Source organism: Dioscorea cayenensis, chromosome 17 (assembly GCF_009730915.1).
Source record: "Dioscorea cayenensis subsp. rotundata cultivar TDr96_F1 chromosome 17, TDr96_F1_v2_PseudoChromosome.rev07_lg8_w22 25.fasta, whole genome shotgun sequence".
Classification (NCBI taxonomy): domain Eukaryota; kingdom Viridiplantae; phylum Streptophyta; class Magnoliopsida; order Dioscoreales; family Dioscoreaceae; genus Dioscorea; species Dioscorea cayenensis.
In genome coordinates, this window is record NC_052487.1 from 14934882 (window position 1) to 14957116 (window position 22235).

At 29.3% G+C, this 22235-nt stretch overlaps 1 protein-coding gene across 1 annotated transcript; it reads left to right on the forward strand.

Moving 5' to 3' along the window:
• Positions 1-17715: 17715 nt before the first annotated feature.
• On the forward strand, positions 17716-18156 carry LOC120281149 (ethylene-responsive transcription factor LEP-like). The gene has a single exon (XM_039288055.1). It carries the CDS (start codon positions 17716-17718, stop codon positions 18154-18156), a length of 441 nt encoding a protein of 146 aa, XP_039143989.1.
• The last annotated feature ends 4079 nt before the right edge of the window (positions 18157-22235 follow it).

The following is a 22235-nucleotide window of genomic DNA, read 5'->3' on the forward strand; positions in this document are numbered from 1 at the left end:
AACTTTTGGAGAAATTAGTATTGCCACCTGCAATTTATGAATGCGAAAAACATGGACCAGATCATAAACCATGTTTTGTATGTAAAATCACATTTGAAGATACATGTGGAGTACATGAACAGCTTGGATCAGAGGGATCTACCAAAAAAGATAGCTGAAAATAATGTTGCTTTACGTGCTATAAGTCATCTTAAAAATGTTTATAATATTATTATTAAAGATGTAAATGAGAGAGAACTGTTTGAGGTTAAAGATGAATTACAAGAATTAAAAGATGCTAACGAGATATTATTAGAAAGTATTGCACTACTTTCTAATGAGGTAGAAGAGGTGCAGACCAGATTAATGAAGCAGGCCAATATGAAAGCAGTCCATATGTAGTTATGACTTGACAGAAAAGAAGACTTGCTTCAATACATGGTTGTTTTTCTTAGATGTGTGAAAAAGGAAACAGTTGCTTTAGTTATTAAAATTATGTGGTGTGTTTAATATCCCAATGCAATAGTAATTATACTAAATATGTAAAAAAAAGGTGTGTTTTGTATTTCTTTTCTCCATATATATGCAACAATGTCATTGTATATGTTATTATTATTAAATAAATGCTACTATTGTGATATATATATATATATATGTGTGTGTGTGTGTGTTAGTTAATCATATAGGCATAAATTATATTATATTGAATGTATGAATAAAGTGCTACACATGTTAAGTTGTTATATAATAATGAAAATATATATTAAAAACTATTATAATATCATATTATATAATCCCTACCTAGGCTCACACACAGCTAGACACACACTGAGAGTAGGGTTTGGCTTTCCCTGTGGGCTATACATGGCTTGACTGTGACTTAATGCGGAAATAAAATAAATGTGGTTTAATTATTAACCTGTTGGAAGGATTTAAAGGAGTGGCATATAACGAGCATATGAATGGATGTTAGGTAGTGGAATAATTGAGAAATCATGCCATGATTGTTCTTTAGAGAATAGCAGGCTGTAAGCATTTATAATATGATTAAGTTTTGATTATCAAAGCAATAATGACAATGTAATGGCATCTTATATTGTAAATAAAGGAACCAAAAACATAAACAAGGGGATGGCTTTTTTGTTTAAATCAATGTTTTCGTCTGTTCATATATTGTTGTTGACTATCATTCATTTCCATATGAAGTATTGTGATTTTTAATAGAGAATTAGATATTTTGAAATATATATATTACATATATTACACATATATACAAGTAAAGTATCACAAGTTAAGTTCTTATAAAATATTCCCTATGCAAACTATATATAAAAACTATTATAATATTAAATATAAGTATACGTTTTTAAATTAATATTTAGCATATACACAAATTTAATATCATTTATTATGTATAACAGATATCAAATTATAAATTAATAATAATCAATATCATATGTGTATATATATGTATATATATATTTTCTATCAAAATATCATTAAGAAATGCTTTCTACTATTGTGAAATTGTATCTCATTTGCTATTGGTTCATATGCCTAAAAAACATGAGTGAGGTAATTCAAAAGTTTACCATATCTGGTTGAGGTAAGAACATTTTTCTCTTTTTTCATATAATTATATTATCTTTATGTTTTGCTTATAATGTCTAAATAAAAATCTTATGATTGTATTTTCAAATTTTTATTATTTAATTTATATTATATTTAGATTTATAATATTTTTAAAAAAGGCATATCTTAACTAATGATATAGTTTTTAATTGTTTTAATCGAATGATTTTAAGTTAACTACTTTGCAATTGAAAAATTAATATTATGATCTGAATATTTGTTATATGATGGCATTTCACCCCTTTTAATAAAACAATAATGTTGCACATTTTATAATTAATGATATGATTGTTTTTTTGTTACATAATACTGTAATAATCTTTTTATAAAATACAATGTTTACTCCTAAATATTACCTAAAATTGAAAAGATTTTATGCTCCTTCCTTTATTATTATATAACAAGTTAGATCCTTAAATAGTATGTAGTATTAATGAGTAATTATTCCATTGATGATGAAGGCTGATAAGAATTCACCATTAATACAATCTATCCATATCATTAGATATGTTTAATATTCATAGTAACTAAGTTATGTATAACAAATATGTTATTTTAAAATGATACAATCTATCAATAGAAAATCCATTGTTTATAAATATTATAATCACAATAATTTGTATAGAAATATTATGAAAAATGAAATACGTTATTTAGTTCCTCTTATCATTACAAAATAATTAATTGATTAAAACAATTTTTACATATTTTACATATATTTATCACCATTATTCTTGACAATGCAAAGTGAATTAACTCTTTGCTTAATATTTGAAATGTATCACTAAAATCAAGTGAACACACATAATTGGTTTCATCCAAACTACATATCATTGGCTACGAACACATTATCAAACCTAACATGATAACAATAATTAAATTTTCCCATCTAAAGTTATAAACTCCAGTGCTCTTAAATTAGAACAAGTAGTTATAGATGTAAAAATAGTATAACCCAAAGTTTAGAAGCAATTCGTCCAATTGAGCTAAGCTTAGAACCATGCATGGATTATAAGGCTAAAAATCAAGGTGTATTAGTTTGTTGAAGAGAAATTATATTTTCAATTATTAAAATAGAAGAGTGGAACTACTTGAGAAGAGTTAATATTTTATTTCCCCTCTAAAGATTATGAATGCAGATATAAATCTATTACTTATTTATAGTTTTACATTAAAATTCAAAAACTCCATATCAATGAAAATGATTTTGTATTTTTAACCTTCAAATGATTGAATGCTAATTAAGTTTGGTGATTATTGAGAGTTTTTAGTAATATAAAAAATAACACTTTCATAATCGATTTTAAAAATATAACTTAATTTATTTGGAGAATTATCTTCCATTCAAAATCCATAGGTTATAGATTTATTCAAGCAATATTGTTTTGCAATTACTGCCTAATATACAAACTTTATAATAGTATGCATTTTTTTGTCTGTGGTGTTTTTCTTTTTTCTTTTCAATTTTATTTGCATACTGTAATATTTTTTATGACAAAATTATTATTCCTTTCTTGAAAAACCATCTTAAAAAATTGAATAAATCACTTAAAAAGAAAATAGACTCAAAAGCCCAATTATTTTAACAGGAAATAATAAAACACCATTAAGTATTGAGAGTGAAATGTTTTTGCTATCGATTTTTTAAATATTATTTTGCATTATTATTATTCCTATTATTATTATTACTATTATTATTATTATTTATAGTAATATTTAATAGATAAATGCATTTATGTATGTGTTTAGTTAATATGGAATTCTTTTGTATTTGAATCAAGAATAATTTAATCAAATTATGCTATTGTGTTTATATTGCAAATTAGATAATTTATTTCTTAATGCATTCATGTTATGCAGATTAAAAAGCATGATTAGAAGTGGTAAGCTAATTTTAATGATTGCAAACTCCTTTTGAGGTAAGAATTTTCTTATATATTTTATACTTATATGATATCGATACTACTTAAAGTTAGTATCATACTAAATTTATATTATTTTATTTATTGTTGATCATCTTATTCTAATAATGTTTAAAAAATCCATGCATTATTCAAAAATGACTAAGCCCCGTCATATTAAAAATACTGATTTGATACCTGTGATAAGTAGATCAGAGGCTGCATACAACAGAATAAGACGAATGGATATTATAAAGGCTAAAAGAATGAATAATGAAAATAAAAAAAGAATAAAAAGTGTGCTTAGAGGTGTTAATAAACCAATGAATACCCATCTTCAAGCACATTGTCATACTGATGCTAATTATGAAATCGATGTTGAGTCTACAGTACAATTAGACTCACATGTGCTTGATAGTGGTTTTATCGCCCATTCCAATAAAAATTCTATTTGCTAATAGAAATGAATCATGTTCTAATATCAATACTTCAACAAGTAAATCAGAAATATGTATTTGGACTCTTTGAATCTGATCTACTAATGAGCAATAGTGAAGATGTTTCTACTGATCATGACATCAATCTTTCGTCCAATCATATTAATACAAATGATCCTGGTGCTATTTCAAACACTCAACATAAAAGTAAGTCTTCCACTTCTTTAGTTATCCTCCATATTCCTATTATAGTTATTTTTTAAATAGCCACGTTCACAATTTAAGTATTTTCAATTTTCTAAAATTTACAATTACAAATCTCTCACATACGTGGTTATATGGATTGTTATTCTTTTGATAACTATAACAGGAACCATATTTCAACCATCATACTTTGGTGGGTCGACTTTTAAATTCTTATTTTGCAATGCATTCATGTGGTATGATGAAAGAACTGATCTATTCAAATCTACTTCAACCCCGAAATTTAATATGTGTTGTAAACAAGGGCTTATTTCTCTTCCACCACAAAAACCAACACCACATTTACCACGCCAATTATTTTATGCTAATGGTGGAGTAAGGAATTCAAAATTTAAAGAGCAGATCAGAATATACAACTCACTTTTCCAATTTACTTCACTTGGCGGAATTGTTGATAATAGTATCAATGAAAGACCTGGGCCTTATGTATTCAAGCTATCAGGCCAAAATTATCATAGAATGGGATCTTTGCTTCCAATTGCTGGCCATAAAGCTAAATTTTCACAGCTATACATGATTGAATTAGAAGCTGAATTAAATTATAGAATGCCATGCTTCCAATTTGATGATAATGTGCAAAGATTGGACAATAATATCGTATGCGGATTAAGAAATATGTTGGATGAGTACAATGAGAAGTTCACATGCAATTTAGAGAATTTACCAGTACAGATAAAGCTGATTGCGAATCGAAATAATAAAGACCGTAATTATTCTTCACCATCAGTCCCAGAAATCGCTGCTCTCATTGTTGGTGATATTGGTATATTAATGAGCATGGGAGGGATATTATAGTAGAACACAAAGAAGAAGGTTTAAAAAGAATTAGTGATCTACATCCGGTGTTCATACCACTTCAATATCCATTACTTTTTCCTTATGGTGAAGATTGCTTTCATCTAAATATACATTATGAAGAATCTCCAATACGAAGTAAATTAGGAAGGAAGTGTTTAACTATGAGAGAATTGACAACGCCCCTTGCATATGTCCCGCAAGTGCACGGGTTTGTCGAAATAATAAAATCCCAGATGAGTGGGGTATCGTATCCACAGGAAGTAGGGAATAAAAACACTTAAATTGTTTCTTAACTAAGTGAAAGATGAATAGTGATATGTGTGACAAGATGTGAAATAACAAAAGTTAAAGAACAAGAAAGAGAGCACAAGTAAAGGAGAAGGTAATGCAATCGATATAAATGGGGTACCCGGATATTGTTCCGCCTAGGACAATCGTTTCAAGTGCAAGTACCCTCTATTATACTTTCTAACTGATGCAATAATGAGTTGTGGAGATCCTTAAATACATGGTCCCAAATCTAAGGTCAACCATGCCTAACTCTATACATGTCCCGGAGGAGAAATTGAATAATGTCTCAACCTAGCACTTGTATAGAATTGCAATGAGTTCTAGGGATTCCAAGTGATAAATCCTCTTCCTAGATGTAGACCTAACCTTTGGTCCAGGTGAAAGGTCCCTAGCCACAATTAAGCCCTAGGTGCTAAAATCACTTTAACGCTTCACTCTATTGCACCCGCAACTAAGCCCCAGTGGAAGGTCATCCTTTAGCCCATTCACTCTACTATGACCACAAAGAACTTGAGGAAATGGAGCTAGAATAAATCACACCGGAGGGGAAAGGGTACGCTCCGCTACCTCTCGACTCACCCTCTCAACCCTCTCCAATCTATCTTTGTCTAACTCTCGTGGTGTGCCACTCACTCACAAGGGTTACCAACATGAACTCTCAACCCTAGTGTCACTCTAAGAGAGTATTCATACAATCAAGCATTCAAGATTGGAACTCAAATAAAACACCAATTAATTGAAAGCATAATAAAGAGGTTCAATGAAACGAATACATCCTAGGGTTCACAAATACCCAAGTACCCACTAGGGGGTTTAGCTCTCCATAGAGCTAATTACAATCAATGAAATCAAATGTAAAAGCAAAGAATCCATAGAAAACCCCCTCGATAGTCGTGGCGATGGTCTTGTGGAGAGTCCTCTACTCGTCCAAGGGTCCCTTTGTCCGGCCTAGGATACACCTCGCCGAATCGGTGCTGACGAAAGCTCTCCCACTAACCTTGGTCGAAAGCCCATGTGGATTTTTCACACGGGCGTGTGGAATTAACGCACGCCCGTGTGGATTCTCTGTTTTCATCCTTCTTCTGCCGGCTATGAACAGTACCTGCTACAATGTTTGCTATAGTGCCCTGCTATAGTACCAGCCCGAAACACTCCCGAATCCATGCTTTCATCGAGGTAACGTAAACGGGCACACGTTTACGTCGTAGATCGCTTTGCTTCAATAACGGACATGTTGGTGGAGATCTTTCTATACATGCACAAGCCGGAATGGTTGAATGTGACTGCCCTTGTGCCCCTCCAAATCATTGTGCTAACTTGAATACGAGGAGGTTGGCACACATTCTCGCATTTCGAACCCGACTTATGTCTTCGCGTTTGAACCTTCTCAAGATTTTCTCCAAATGGTGCATTTACGATCCACATTGGCTTCTTTCTCTAATATTCAGCCTCACAACCCTATTTGCATGATAGTAACATAAATACACACATATTAGCATTAAAACCCGATAAAAGTAATGCTCATCATAAGGAAAGAACACTTCGCATTCTTATCGCACAAGCACTTATCAAGAATATTATGCTTACTTGATCCAACAAAGAAATATTGAGAATAATACCTTGCTAAGAGGAGGTCGACTTTTCCAACAATTTCTAGTTGATTGTTATGCTATGATTGAAGACATAAGATTAAGATATATTAGAGAGCATCAAACATCAATGAGGACTAAAATGTACAAGACTATTAGAGATGCAACCAGTCAAGAAGATCTGCAGTGTAATAGTATTGGGAAACACATTATTTACTTGCAAGTTTCATACCAGGCCCTAGATATATGTTTGAAAAATACCAAGATGCAATGGCTATTTACAGATTTTTTGGCTATCCTAAACTATTTATTACATTTACTTGCAATCCTCGATGGACAGAAATAACAGATGCATTGAATGCTATTATAGGCCAACATCCTAAAGATAGACCTGACATAGTCTCAAAGGTTCTCCGTATAAAACTACATCATTTGATGGATAATTTGATAAAAAACCAACACTTTGGACCTGTAAAAGCAGGTAAATTACATAAATACCTAATTTTTTAAAAAAAATATTTTGGATGATTGTGAATTGAATTATTTATATTTTTCTTCTTTTATAGTTGTTTATACAGTTGAATTCCAAAAATGAGGTCTGCCACATGTTCATATCTTATTATGGTTGGAAAAAGAAAGTGGTATTATGATAGCATTAGAAATCGATAGTATAGTTTTTGTTGAATTACCTAATAAAGAATCTGATCATATTGGTTATGATGCTATAAGTTCATTAATGATACATGGTCCATGCGGATTAGCAAATTCACAAGCACCATGTATGGAAAATGGGAAATGCAAAAAATTCTATCCAAAGCCTTTTCGCAATTCAACAATGATTGATGATGATGGATTCCCTCAATATCGGAGAAGAGAGATGGCAACAACTACATTACAAAATGGCATCATATTGGATAATCGATTTGTTGTTCCTCATAATGTTGATTTGGTTGTGCGCTATCAAGCTCATATTAATGTGGAAATCTACAATATGATAAGAGCAGTCAAATATCTATTCAAATATATTCAATAAAGATCCAGACATAGCAAGAGCTATATTTGAAGCATCAGTATCATCGACTAAAACAAATGAGATATAAAATTATTTGGATTGTCGTTATTTGTTAGCATATGAAAGTTGTTGGAGACTATTTGAGTTCCCAATTCATCATAGAGAGCCATCAGTCCAAAGATTACTAATTCATTTGCCAGAAGAACATAATATCTATTTTAGTGACAAGCAATTTATTCCCAACATAATCTCAATCGCATGTATTAAAACAACAATGTTAACAGAATGGATGACTACAAATAAAATAGATGAAAGAGCCCGATCGCTTCCGTATACAGATTTACCAACTAAATTCACATGGTATAAGAAAGAAAAGAAATGGAAGTATAGAATGAATGGCAGATTAATTGAAAGAATAATATATGTACATCCAGTTGTAGGAGAGCTATATTACTTACGCTTATTGCTTAATGAAATCAAAGGTGCAAGGAGTTATGAGGATCTCCGAACAATTAATGCCATTGTATATGCAACATACAGAGAAACATGTTTTGCCCTTGGTATACTAGGAGATGACTCAGAATGGTCAAATGCCTTGATACAAGCTGCTCATTGGGCCACTAATGCACAACTAAGACAATTTTTTGTAACAATAATCTTATTTTGTGACGTAGAAGACAAGAAAGCACTGTTCGAAAAACATTGGTAGTTAATATCAGAAGATATACACTATAGTCTTTGACAGACATTCTACATGGCTAATTATAATATTTCAGCGGAGTATTTGAAAATTTTTTTATTAGTTTCTCTTGAAGATCTTCTAAATAAACACTTTTCATCTCTTGAGGAGAATGATTTATCTCGACCATAATCACTAAATATGAATAATTTAACTGATCGACTGCTTCAAGAAGAGCTAGACTACAATATTCCTCAGCTTCAAAAAGATCACTTATCAATGTTTGCAAACTTAAATGATGAACAATTAGATATCCATAATCAAATACATGAAGCTGTAAATAACAATAGAGGAATTATTTTTGTATATGACCATGGTGGGACTGGCAAAACATTTTTATGGAACACGATTATTAATGGTATTCGTGCTGAAGGAAAGATTGTACTAGCAGTTGCTTCATCAGGAATTGCATCACTTTTATTAACCAGAGGAAGAACCGCACACTCTAGATTCAAGATCTCAATAAATATTGGAGAATATTCTACATGTAGAATCAGCAAGCAAACTCAAATGGCAAGATTGATTGAAAAAACAACTTTAATTATTTGGGATGAAGCTCCTATGGTTCACAAGAATTGTCTTGAAGAATTAAACAAAAATTTATAAGATATTCTCTCAGATATAACACCAGAAGCATTCGCAAAACCTTTTGGAGGTAAAACAGTGGTTCTTGGTGGAGATTTTCGATAAATCTTACCAGTTATTCAATATGGCAGCAAACTGATATTATAAATGCTACTATAACCCAATCACAACTTTGGAAAGACTGCAAAGTATTAAAACTCAGAACTAACATGAGACTGCAAGGAAACAACATTGATGAAGAAAGTCGAAATCAATTAAGAGAGTTTGCAGAATGGTTGTTGCAAATTGGTGATGGTACAATCACATCTATTGAAAATAAACATAGTGATCTTGATGAAGGGGATTGGATAGAAATTCCATAAGATTTATTGATTGAAGACTTAGGTAATCCAATACAATCAATCATTGAAACTGTTTATCCACAATTCCAACTGAACTATGTAAAGCCAGAATACTTGAGGCAAAGAGCTATAGTCACATCATACAATGAAACTGTTGATATATTAAATGAAACAATTAACAACAAAATTGAAGCTGATGAGAAGAAGTATTTAAGTTCAAACTACATTTCTAAAGCTTCTACATCTGCTGAATCAAATGCATAGTTATATACAACTGAGTTCTTAAATGCACTAAAATTCACAGGCATACCCAATCATGAGCTGACTTTAAAATTGGGTTGTGTGATTATGCTGGTAAGAAATGTTAGCCAAGCGAATGGTCTTTGCAATGGAACAAGATTGATAATTACACAAATGCATCAGAACATTTTGGAGGCAATAATTATTTCTGGATCAAACATAGGCGAAAAAGTGTACATCCCTAGAATTATTATGATGGTGCAAGAAAGCAAATGGCCATTTATCATGTGCCGAAAGCAATTCTTCGTTAAGCTTTCAAATGCAATGACTATAAACAAAAGTCAAGGGCAAACACTTGATTTAGTAGGTCTATTCTTACCCAATCCTGTATTTTCACATGGCCAACTTTATGTTGCTTTGTCTAGAGTATCCTCTGTTACAGGACTTAAGGTTTTGATTCTTGATGATACTGGAAAGAGTACAAACAAAACAAAGAATGTTGTCTACAAGGAAATCTTTGATAGTATAGAAATTAATTCAAATCTTGAACATTGAAATTGTGTTCTATCATAGTTACAATCATATATATGCGCAAAGAAAGATGCATATGAGATTTGTTATCTTTGTCTATATAATGGAAAATATCAAAACTAAAAAAAACTAAATAAATTAGTATTTGTTGTTTTGCAGATTATCAACAATGAGTCTTAAGGAGATCTCACAACTAAAGCCACCTGGCCAAAACCAAGCTGTGAAGATTAGAATAACAAGAATATGGGATTGTTATATTCCAACTTCAGAAAAATTCCTTGGTATAGCATTCATAGCAACAGATGCAAAGGTATATATCATATATTATCATATCAAATTTTGTAAATATTATTTATATGTTCTTTTGTTAGAAATTATGGTTATAAAAATATCTTTTTCAGGGTGATGCCATCCATGTCCAAATAATAGAAAAATGATTGTCCAAGATTTAGAGACATGCTAATTGAAGGAGCAGTATACCACATATCTAAATTCCAAGTTATTAAAACCACTACTAAAAATATATCAATAATGAGAGAATTTGCCATATTTTTCACATCTAATACACTGCTCAAGTTAATCTCTGACGATCCTGCACCTTACCCAAGGCATTACTTTCAATATTTTGATCGAGACAAGATGACACCAGATGCAAACTCTGATAAATATTTAACAGGTAAAAAAAGTTTATTATTTAGTGATATTTTTTGCAATTGATAATTACAATTGAAAATTCTAACATCTTATCAGTGTTTGACGACATATATATATCATGCTTTTACTAAGAAAATCAAATATATGTAAAAAAACAATACAGATGCAATTGGTACTTTGATCTCTATAGGACCAATTACTGCTATTCAATTAACAAAGTTTGCAAAAACTATTCAGAAGAGAGATGTTTTCATCAAAGAGCGAAGGTAAGCAACAACAAACCATATTTGATTATACTTTGTACATTTGACATATAATTCTTACCTCCTCCAAATAAATTAAAAAAAAGCGGTGATGAACTTAGGATAACTATATGGGAATCTTGCTTTCCTCAATTAAATGATCATGAACTGCTACAAATGAAGTCAAGACCTATACTTATCATTGCTAGGTACTGTTGTTCGAACATTCCAAGGTTAGTACAAAATGTTATAATACAAAATTATTAGTATACATAAATAGACAATCAACAATTACTAACATTTCAAATTATTTAATAGGAACTATATATTTGGCTTCTACTTCAGCAACCCGAATCTATGTAAATCTAGATATACCAGAAACAAAAATTATCAGAGAACAGTAAGTCTAACACTTAATAATTTGGGAAAAAAAATCTCAATTTGATTTCTAAACTCACAAATTACCATTTATTAATGAAATAAAACAGTCAAGGACTTGAAAATCAGCAGGTGCAACTACTATCTATACAAGACCAAGAAGCCACTTTGCAACAAAAAATCTCACAAGCTGAGTATGCAACAATCGATCAATTGCTGAAATTTGACCCATCAACAATTGGTGTAAGTAAAAAAAAACCCATATCTTGAAGTTTAATTCTCTATTTTTTTCTAAAGAACAATGATTACAAATTCTGTAAACTAAATTATATAAATATACACTTATTGCTAAAGAATAATAATTACTAATTGTTTTTTTAAAAAATGTATTGGTGACTATGTTCAAATGTGATGTATGGGTTGAGAAGATCAACACATCTAATGGCTAGTTTTATAATGCCTGCAATCTTTGTAACAAACGGCTTGCTGAATCAGAATATAACTATTCTTGCTACAAACACGGGCCTACAACTCCCAGAGTAGTGTAAGTATAATCAACAATTCCATATTAAATCTAATTTATTTGGCATAATTTTAATAATTATTTATACAAAATAATAATGTTACAGGATGAGGCTACCTATGATTGTGAGGGATGAAACTGGAGATATGGAAATAACTGCCTCTGATAAACATGCAGAATCAATGGTAAACATAAAACTTGATTTGTTATGCGCAACAGAAGAGATCTCAAAAACAAAAGTGGCTGAACAAATTCATAGCATGATCAATAAGAAGTTTAGTTTAACTGTTGGTCTCTCACAACAAGCAATTAAAGATGATGTGCTCACCTACAGAATTTACAATGCAAAGCCAATTATTTTACATGGAGATAGCTCGAATGGGAAAAAGGCTATACGACTAGCTGTAAACGAACCAAGTGAGCAATCCACGTCAATAATTGATGAAGCAAGCAACAAGCGTAAAGTAAATGAACTACTGGAGTCATCATCAAAGATTGAAAGCTCTTTCGAAATCTATGCATTGAAGCCACAATAGCAAAGAAACAAAGAATCCACCTAAGCAAGAAAAAATTAAGCAAAAATGGCGAACATGCATAGATATTTGGTTATGATAAAAAATATGAAATGAAATGCAGTGAACCAGGTAATATCTATTATAATAATACTATCAAAAACTACTATAAACTTGAAATAATGACTAATGTTATTTTATCCTTCAATAGGATGGAGGTTAAAGAATTATGGCATACTATGTTTTGCTATATTATAACTGCTATCTATATTTTCCTTCATTTACATATAAGTAATATTATGTTTGATCTTTCATCCACTTCCACACTAAACATAAATAAACTAAATAATCTCATATTTAATTTTAAAAATACAGAATTTATAGCTCATATGTGGATGTTTAATGATTTTATAATCGTCATAAAATTAAATACCTCCAAAGGAAAACAACAATTGTTCCTTTTACATCCCTACATCATGAAGTAATTATTATATCTCCAAACAATGATATTATTTGATAATAAATTTAATTAAATTTTTTAACAAAATATAATTTAATTTGAATATCTAATTTTAAAAAAAATTCCAAAATTGCAAGGTTATCATTACGTCAATGATATCGTATATCTAATTGAATAATATCCAGATACAATGAAAACATATATGCTCTTCTTTTGAGAATATCCAATAACAATATCACTGATATTTCTAAAATTATATTCTGACATGAAAGTGACCACTACGCCAATGATATTATATATCTAATTGAATAATATCCAGATACAATGAAAACATATCTACTCTTCTTTTGAGAATATCTCAACAATATCATTAATATCTCTGGAATCAGATTCTGCCATGATTGTGATCATATGAAAGAAATTTACAAAATACAAATCATCATACCCATTGAAGAAGAGTCATCTAATAATAATAACTTTATATATGTACTATATAAAATGTAATTAATTTATGTTTTATGTTAAAAAATTAAAATTTCATCATTAAATCATCAATAACAATTATATATGCAAAATATTATATTAATGCGCTCTCTTAATGTAAGTAAAATAAAATTCATATATAAACTACAAATTTAACATTTATATATGTATGTGTGTGTATGTAAGAGGATTCGTAATCTAAGAACGCCTCTAAATTTCAAAAATAGGAACGTGTACAATCACAAGCGTATGCTAGCACAACAATGCCTACATTACTCTACAAAACCCTAATTTAATTATTACTCCAAATTATATATATATATATATAGAGAGAGAGAGAGAGAGAATAGCTGAACAATCTTTCAACAATTAACATTACACATGTATAAACATCATTGACTTACAATGCAACATCCTTCCCCATCACTAGAAAGGACGATCTAAAGTATCGATGGAGTATTTAGGAGCACAAAAGAGACCATGAAGACATTATCCAGCAAAGTAATTTTTCCTACATGACTCCAACTATGTCTTCTCCACCTCCTCCTCCACTGCCGACTCCGCCACCTCCTCCTTCTCCTTCAAAAGAGGAGAAGGAATATTGTTATAAGTATAGTTTGAAGATTAGTGATGATCATGATCATTTAGTCAATAGTGATAACAATGATTTAATCAGTATTATAACTATCTTGCAAAGTTTTTGCCAATAGAATGAATTTCTTTCATCTTTGATACTATAACAAACATGTTGTTCATTACTTGCAATGTTATATTACAGAATCAAAGCTGTATTCTTGAGAAGAATAATATCAATGAAGCGAGTTTGAGATATTTTCCTATTCTTGATGCATCCATTGATTAATTACCAAATATAAAAAAGATATAAAGATATGTCGCAATCCTTTGATAACGTTTAAATAAAAATTATCACTGTTACAACCTCCTGATCTAATAATAGTTACTACTTTTTAAAAAAACATCCTCACCTCCGTTTGTAAGAAGTCATCTTAATCAAATCTAAAATCAAAGGAAATCAAATAAAAAAATTACATTAGCGAAACCCACCTCCTGATAGGAAACAACATTAAAAGAAAGAAACAGGCAAAATTTTAGATGCAGCATTGTCTTAGATTACTATCTGCACAAATCCAAATAATAACAATATAAAGACATTTATCAATACTTCCAAAACAAAATCACTCTCTTAAAAAAATAAGAAAGAGTTATAAAAAGGATTACATCATTCTTACCTTAGCACTTGAATCATAAGTATAACAATATTCTCTTTGAATATCTTTGTATGAACTATATATATATATATATATGCTACATTATTAATAGAAATGTATATAGAATGAAACCTTAAAAATAAAAGAAAATAGAATGTCATGAAAGAGAAGACACACACACGAGAAAGAAATATAATAATGATGACAGATAGAGGAGAGAGTATAATTAAACAACAAGGAATAATTCTTTCACCATTATTGATTAACTATGCCCTCTCTCTTCTGTCATCTTCTCTATCATCATCTTCATCATACTATCACTATACATCCCCTCTCTATGCATTGTGCCAACCTTAGAAACCATATCAAAATAAAAATGCATAATATTTCATGCATTCATCTCTTATATCAAAGAATATCATATATATATATAAGAAGAATAATAAGTGAAGATATATATGTGTGTGTATGGATGTATAAATATATGAAGGAATAAAGATTAAGATATGCATGGTTGTATGTGTATGTGTGTGTATATATATATAACAAAAGTATGAAGACCACAATAATCCATATTATTATGCAAATAATAAATGAAATAAAATAATCTATCAAGGAAAAAAAAATTTATAAAACAATAAGAATATCAAGAATAATAACATATTAATATTAACATAACAACACCCAATCAATAATTTAAGTAGCAAATCATAAAAGATCTTTGAAGAAGATCCAGCTTTTTAAAAAATGTTTCATAATCTTAAAAGCTGGGAAAGAACCCCCAACTCTATTTTTGTTTTTACACTGATATAAATCATATCTACTTTATCTTTCATCATTTAATTTTTAACTCATAAAAAACATATAGGACACTATAATAATATAGTACTTCTAGCACTATCTCTTCATTTATTCATGTCACTGTCAATAGATACATATAAAGCTAAAAATATCTAAACCTAGGCCTAAAATTATATAATATATATTTCAATATAATAATATTATCTCACTCATATATTTTACGCCTAAAACTAATGATATATATTACACTATAATAGTAGTATCTCACTCATAGATTTTATCTCTTTCATCTGCTTCTAAAACAAAATATATGATTTCAACATTTTTAAATAAAAATAAAACATCCAATTAAGAAATAAAAATCAAACTAAAGGAATCTAAACATATGTCCTAATTCCTTCCTAAACAATTAATGTCGCATTTGAACAAAAGATATGATACAAATGATTTAAAATATGAAAAAAAACCATCCTATCAAGATATACGAATCAAGTTAAGGGATTTTAAACCTAGGCCTAAAACTATATTCCACCATAATAATAATAATATTATATCAGTCAAATATTCTATCACTTTCGTCGACATCTAAACAAAAAGATATGATTGAAACATTTGAAATAAGGAAAAAAAAAAAACATATTCACGTCACTATCAAGAGATACAAAAACCATCTTATCAATAGATATGAATCAAGCTAAGGGATTTAAAACCTAGCCCTAAAACTATATAATATATATTCCACTATAATAATATTATTATTATGTCAGTTACATATTCAACCGCTTTAGTCTGCATCTAAAAAAAATGATTTAACAATTTCTAAATAAGGAAAAATCATATCAAGAGATACGAATTAAACTAACAAAATCTAACTCTCAGGCCTATCTGCTCCCTATATAATTAATGCCAATTTAACACGGGCATAAAATGATATATTAAATTATTCAAACCATTTCATAATACAATTATATATATATATATTAACTATCTCCTATGTCTTTCAAAAATTCTATTTATATTCTATCTTTGCTTGATTATAATCATTATCACCTGAAATATAGTATATGCCTTCAATATTAAAAAAAAAAATACTTACGCATAAAAACCACATGTTCATCTGATCAAGCTCAATATTTTTTAATTAACTACTACAATGTTTTCCAATATTCCATTATTAATCATTTTGTTTTTCCCCTCTTAAATATTTCACAAAGTTTTACATTCTTGCAAATTTATGTTGTTTCAATTATTGCAAGAACTCACAGCCCAAGACAAAATAAAGGCTTTGATAATACACAAATATTGATTTATCCTCTATAAAGCTAACCATATCCTCCATAGTTGACTTATGATATCCATTTAAATTTCCAGTGTTTCAACCTAACCAAAGAAAATAGAAAAAATGAATGGAGATAGAAAAGGAAGCAATGTTTCCAAATACAAAGGATTTTTGTTTTGTTTTGTTTTGTTTTGTGGTAGTACTGCAAGAAAGAAAAGAATTTACCAAAATGCTACTATTAATCTTGGGAAAGAATTGATTTGATTCCTGTCTATTTATTTATTATCATTAATTTTGAAATCTTTCTTTTTTTCCTTTCCCCTTTCTCAATTCTTCTTCTTGAAACATAAGAATATTATTGAACATCATGGAAATATATTAGTAAATGTTATCATTTTCAAGTGTTAAAGAACATTGATTTGGTATATAGAGAAGAGAATATTGAATTAATGGGTTTGATTTCTAATTTGTGTTTTTTGTTAGAAATTTATAATTTAAGCGTTAAATGCTATACTCTTAATGAAAGTAAAGGATAAGTCATATATAAACTACAAGTTTAATATATATATAATAATAATAATAATAATAATAATAATAATAATAATAATAATAATAATGGTGTATATATATGAGGATTTGTAATCTAAGGATGTCCACAGTCGTCGTTGTATGGCAACCAAGCAACACAACCTTTAATCTAGAAAACCCTAATTCAACTATTTTTCCAAACTATATAAATACATATATATTGCATAGAACTATATATAAATAACATAGCTTTGATACTGACCAATCTTGCAACAATTACCATATCTATGGGCATACCTGACTTACAATGCATCAGGCCATCCCGTCACCAGAGAAGACGATCTAAAGGATCAACAGGGTACTTAGGAGTACGAAGAAGACCATCAGGACATTATGCAGCAGAGATTACAAACCCTTATACTAAGAAGAGACATTGGTTAGGCACATTTGATACACTAGAGGAAGCAGCATTAGCTTATGACACGTCATCAATCACCTTTAGTGGTATTGATAGTGCTCAAACTTATTTTTTCTATATGTTTCCTACTATGCCTTCTCCATCTCCTCCAATACCACCTCCACCACCTCCACCTCCTTCTCCCCTACCACCTCCGCCACCTCCTCCTTTGGAGGAGCAGAAGGAATATTGTTTTGAGTATAACTTTGATATTAGTGATCATGACGATGATTGGATCAGTATTACCACCATTTTGCTTGGTTTTGGCTAATCGAATGCATATCCTTCATCTTTGATACTATAACAATAATGATGTCCATCATTTGCAATGTTGTATTGCAGAATCAAAGCTATGTTATTGAAAAGAATAAAATAACTGAGATGAGTTTTATTTTGAATGAAATAGGTTTTTTATTTATATTTTGTTTTAGTTAGAAGATGAATGTAGTTTAATCATCAAGAACTTTGTAAAAGTGATCAAAGACTTATATTATATATATATATATATATATATGTGTGTGTGTGTGTGTGTGTAAGCACAAGTTGCATTAATTCTCAAATGGGTTATTAGCTATCATATTCTTTCATATATACTGAATTAATATATATAATTTAATCAATTAAGAAATTCAAATGAGAAAAATATAAGCATAATAATATAACAATTAGTGATTGTATACTATAATGTCTATTAAAAAAAATATCAAATGCATTTCTACCATAAGAAGATATTCATCAACCATACGATAGAAGTATAATATATTACCTTTTACATCTAGATGGATTCATCTATTAAGTTTATCCCCTCTGCTGATTCCAGGTAGGGATTTATCCAGCATCTATCATTTACTATTGCATTATCCCATCTCTACTTGAAGAACATCAGCTCAGCATATACACATCTATATATTGATTTCCCCTTTGTTGCATTAATTAAAACTTCAACCAATTTCTACTTTAAAAATATATTACATATTATATTCATTTAAAAAAGTACATCTACAATACAAGATTACAAACACAAAAAACTAAACAAAAAAAAAAAACCTAAACATAAGTTCTGCAAGCAAATTAAATTCATATTTCCATCTACAAACTAGGCTGCAAAACTCTCTCACTAATCCATCTTCACCTAACCATCCATTGTAAATAATATCATTGACATTCCGACCACAAAACTCTTTACCATACTCCCATACCTCCTTTTCCATCCATTTGTATTTTATATTCCATACTATCTCTCGAAAAAATTCTGCTACAACATACAGGCAATTGTTTATTATAGGATTATCTGATCTTTTGATATCTGTTGCTTATAAAACATTACCTATTTTTCCATAAGAAACTAAATTCAACATTGTCATACCAGAATTACGTCTCATAAGATCTTTATATAAAATAATCCCTGCGGCATATCCTGCAGGCAAATAACCTTTACAAGCTACGTTATGATTGGATGCCTGAATCCATTTCCAGCTTTATAACTTCTATCTGCAAACCAATGTTAAAATTAGTTCCTGATAGTAATACTATAATTTATTAAACATTAATAAATATTGTAATCATAAATTTTTACCATGCCAATTTTCAAACAAGCTTCTAAATTTCCACTTGATGCACAATTCTGAAGAAAAGTAATATATTCTTTCATGCTAATATACCATAAATTATCTATCCCCATCATCTGGCCAACTCCCCTGCTATTGGATGCTTCATAAAAACCCTTGCAACTAAAAAAAAATTACATCATTATTGGAATAAATAATTTTTGTTCTCATTATACAAATGAATGAAATTACCATCGACACAAAATTTTGAGATCATGAAGGAATTTAGAAGATGTTGAAACTACACATCTAAAAATCTCTTCAACCATATCTTGAGGAATTTTTCCCAAAAAATCACTGCAATAATGATCTGCCATACTTAGCCAAACAAAAACATAATAATCACATAATCAGAACAAATAAAAAATAAGAAAAAAAAAACTTATGTAAGAAGAACAAGAAAATACATATAACAAAAGATGAAAACCTATATGATGAAAAGAAAGCTTATTGCAGCGGAGGTATTACTCCTCAATCTTTCTAATGGTGTTAGAAATAATAATGATGTTGCTGATAATGATAGTAATGATGATCAGTCTTACTGTAGTGTTAGAGATGATGTTGATGATGCTTAATCTTATTGCGGTGGAGGCCACAACACTATAAGTAAAGGGAAATTGCAAGGTCGGTGTCAAACTTGATAGAAGGAAAAGGCTTATGATGCAATGTTACCTTGAGATACCTTGCCTTCCATCAAGACCTTATCTACTCACCCAATTCCTCTATCAAAGAACAATGATGAGATAGAGAACAAGATGAAATAGGGAAAGTGATGATTAGGGTTAAGAGCATGATTATTGGTGGGAGTAAAGGATAGCTAGAGTTGAAAAAGAAAAGAATTATCCTATAAAAGATGGACAAATGTCCATCCCAAAAACAAGTTTAGAAATCTCTCAATATCATAATGATGATGAAATGGACAAAAAGATCAGCTAGGTCCTCTGCCTTGGTCTTTGTTTTCCCATGTCAATGCTGATGGAATTAAAGAAATATATATAAAAGCTATGCTATGATGATAACTCTAAAATCACCTCCTTTGTCATCATGCAATCTAATAGGGGGGCAGACTACTTTGCGCAATTACCAATGTCTTAGAGCATATTTCTTTATGTAGTCCATATATTTCCCTTTTTCCCCATATTTTAAAATATATATGCATATATATACACTACATGTTATAGATATACAAAGATGTATACATGTAGTATACATCTCTTTCTCCATCTCTATGTAGTATACATAGATAGATGCATAGATATATATACACTGCTTGTTGTAGGTATACATATATATATATATATATATATATATATATGCATATGCATATGTACATAAAGTATACATCTCCTTTTGCATACATGCATGCAAGCATGTCTATTGATTCTTATGCACATGCAAGTGCTAGCTTAATTTCATATATATATATATATATATATATATATATATACATTGAATACATGAAATTATTTAGATACATGTTTTTGGAAAAAAAAAATGTTTTAGAAATATATCATAAGCACTCGCTCAAACACTCGCTCCCTCTCTGTCTCCATCTCTCTCTATGTATACAATCTACTATCATTTTGCAAAAATATTTATCTTACTACTACTCTTCCATGCTATTTTATCTAAAACAAATTAATACCCAAGTTTATAAAAATAATAAACTTTAATAGAAACATAAGACATTATTTTATTTATTAACATTTAACACATTACTTAACAAAATATATATGTTATCATAATCTTTTACTACTTAGACTCACTCCCTCTCTATATGTCTATCTATCTATCTACTTATCTATCTATATATATATATATATATATATATATGATATATATGGTTTTATATTGTTTGTTTTTCTAAAAATTATCAATTTATTTCTAGACATTGTAATCATATAGTTAGCTCTATAAATCCCGAAAATATTAGAAAATATTTATATGACATCTATTAACATTTAATAAATTACATTATGAATATAATATATGCAGTTATCGAATATTCCCTTGCCTAGCAATTCCTTGATCCACACCTAATTTGTTTATAAGCCATCATGAAAACATTTCCATGAAAGCTAACAAATCATGATTATAATGTTAAGTTCAAATTAAGATGCATCGAACAAATGTTTCAAAAATAATAATAATAATATATAATAATAATAATAATAATAATAATAATAATAATAATAATAATAATAATAATTTTGAGATTAATTATATTTAATGCATGCGGCGATTAATTACTACAAAAAGACATAAAACTTTAAGAGATAAATATATGATGCAATCCTTTCATATAAATAGTAGATGAAAACAACCAATTTATTAAATAAAGAAAGTACAACATAAACTAATAATAAGAGAAACACTCAAAAGATAAAAACCTTAAATAAGGAAAAAAAACCAAATAAAAGATATTACAATTACAAAAGACAATACACTTCATGTAAACATCCATAGCAAAAAGGAAAACAAATAAACCATGCATTAGCTAAATCTACATCTGGTAGGAAGTGGCTCAAAAAGAAGGAAGTGCCACAGTTGCTAGCTAGAGACATCCGAGAAGCATTGATCCACCTTTATTATCGTACATAACCAAGCAAATAAAATAATATGAATAATTTTGTTAATACTTAAAAACCATAGCCCTCAGATAAAAGATAAAAGAAATACAAAAAAGGATTACACCATTGTTACTGTAGCACTTAAACAATAAGTATAACAAATTTGAATATTT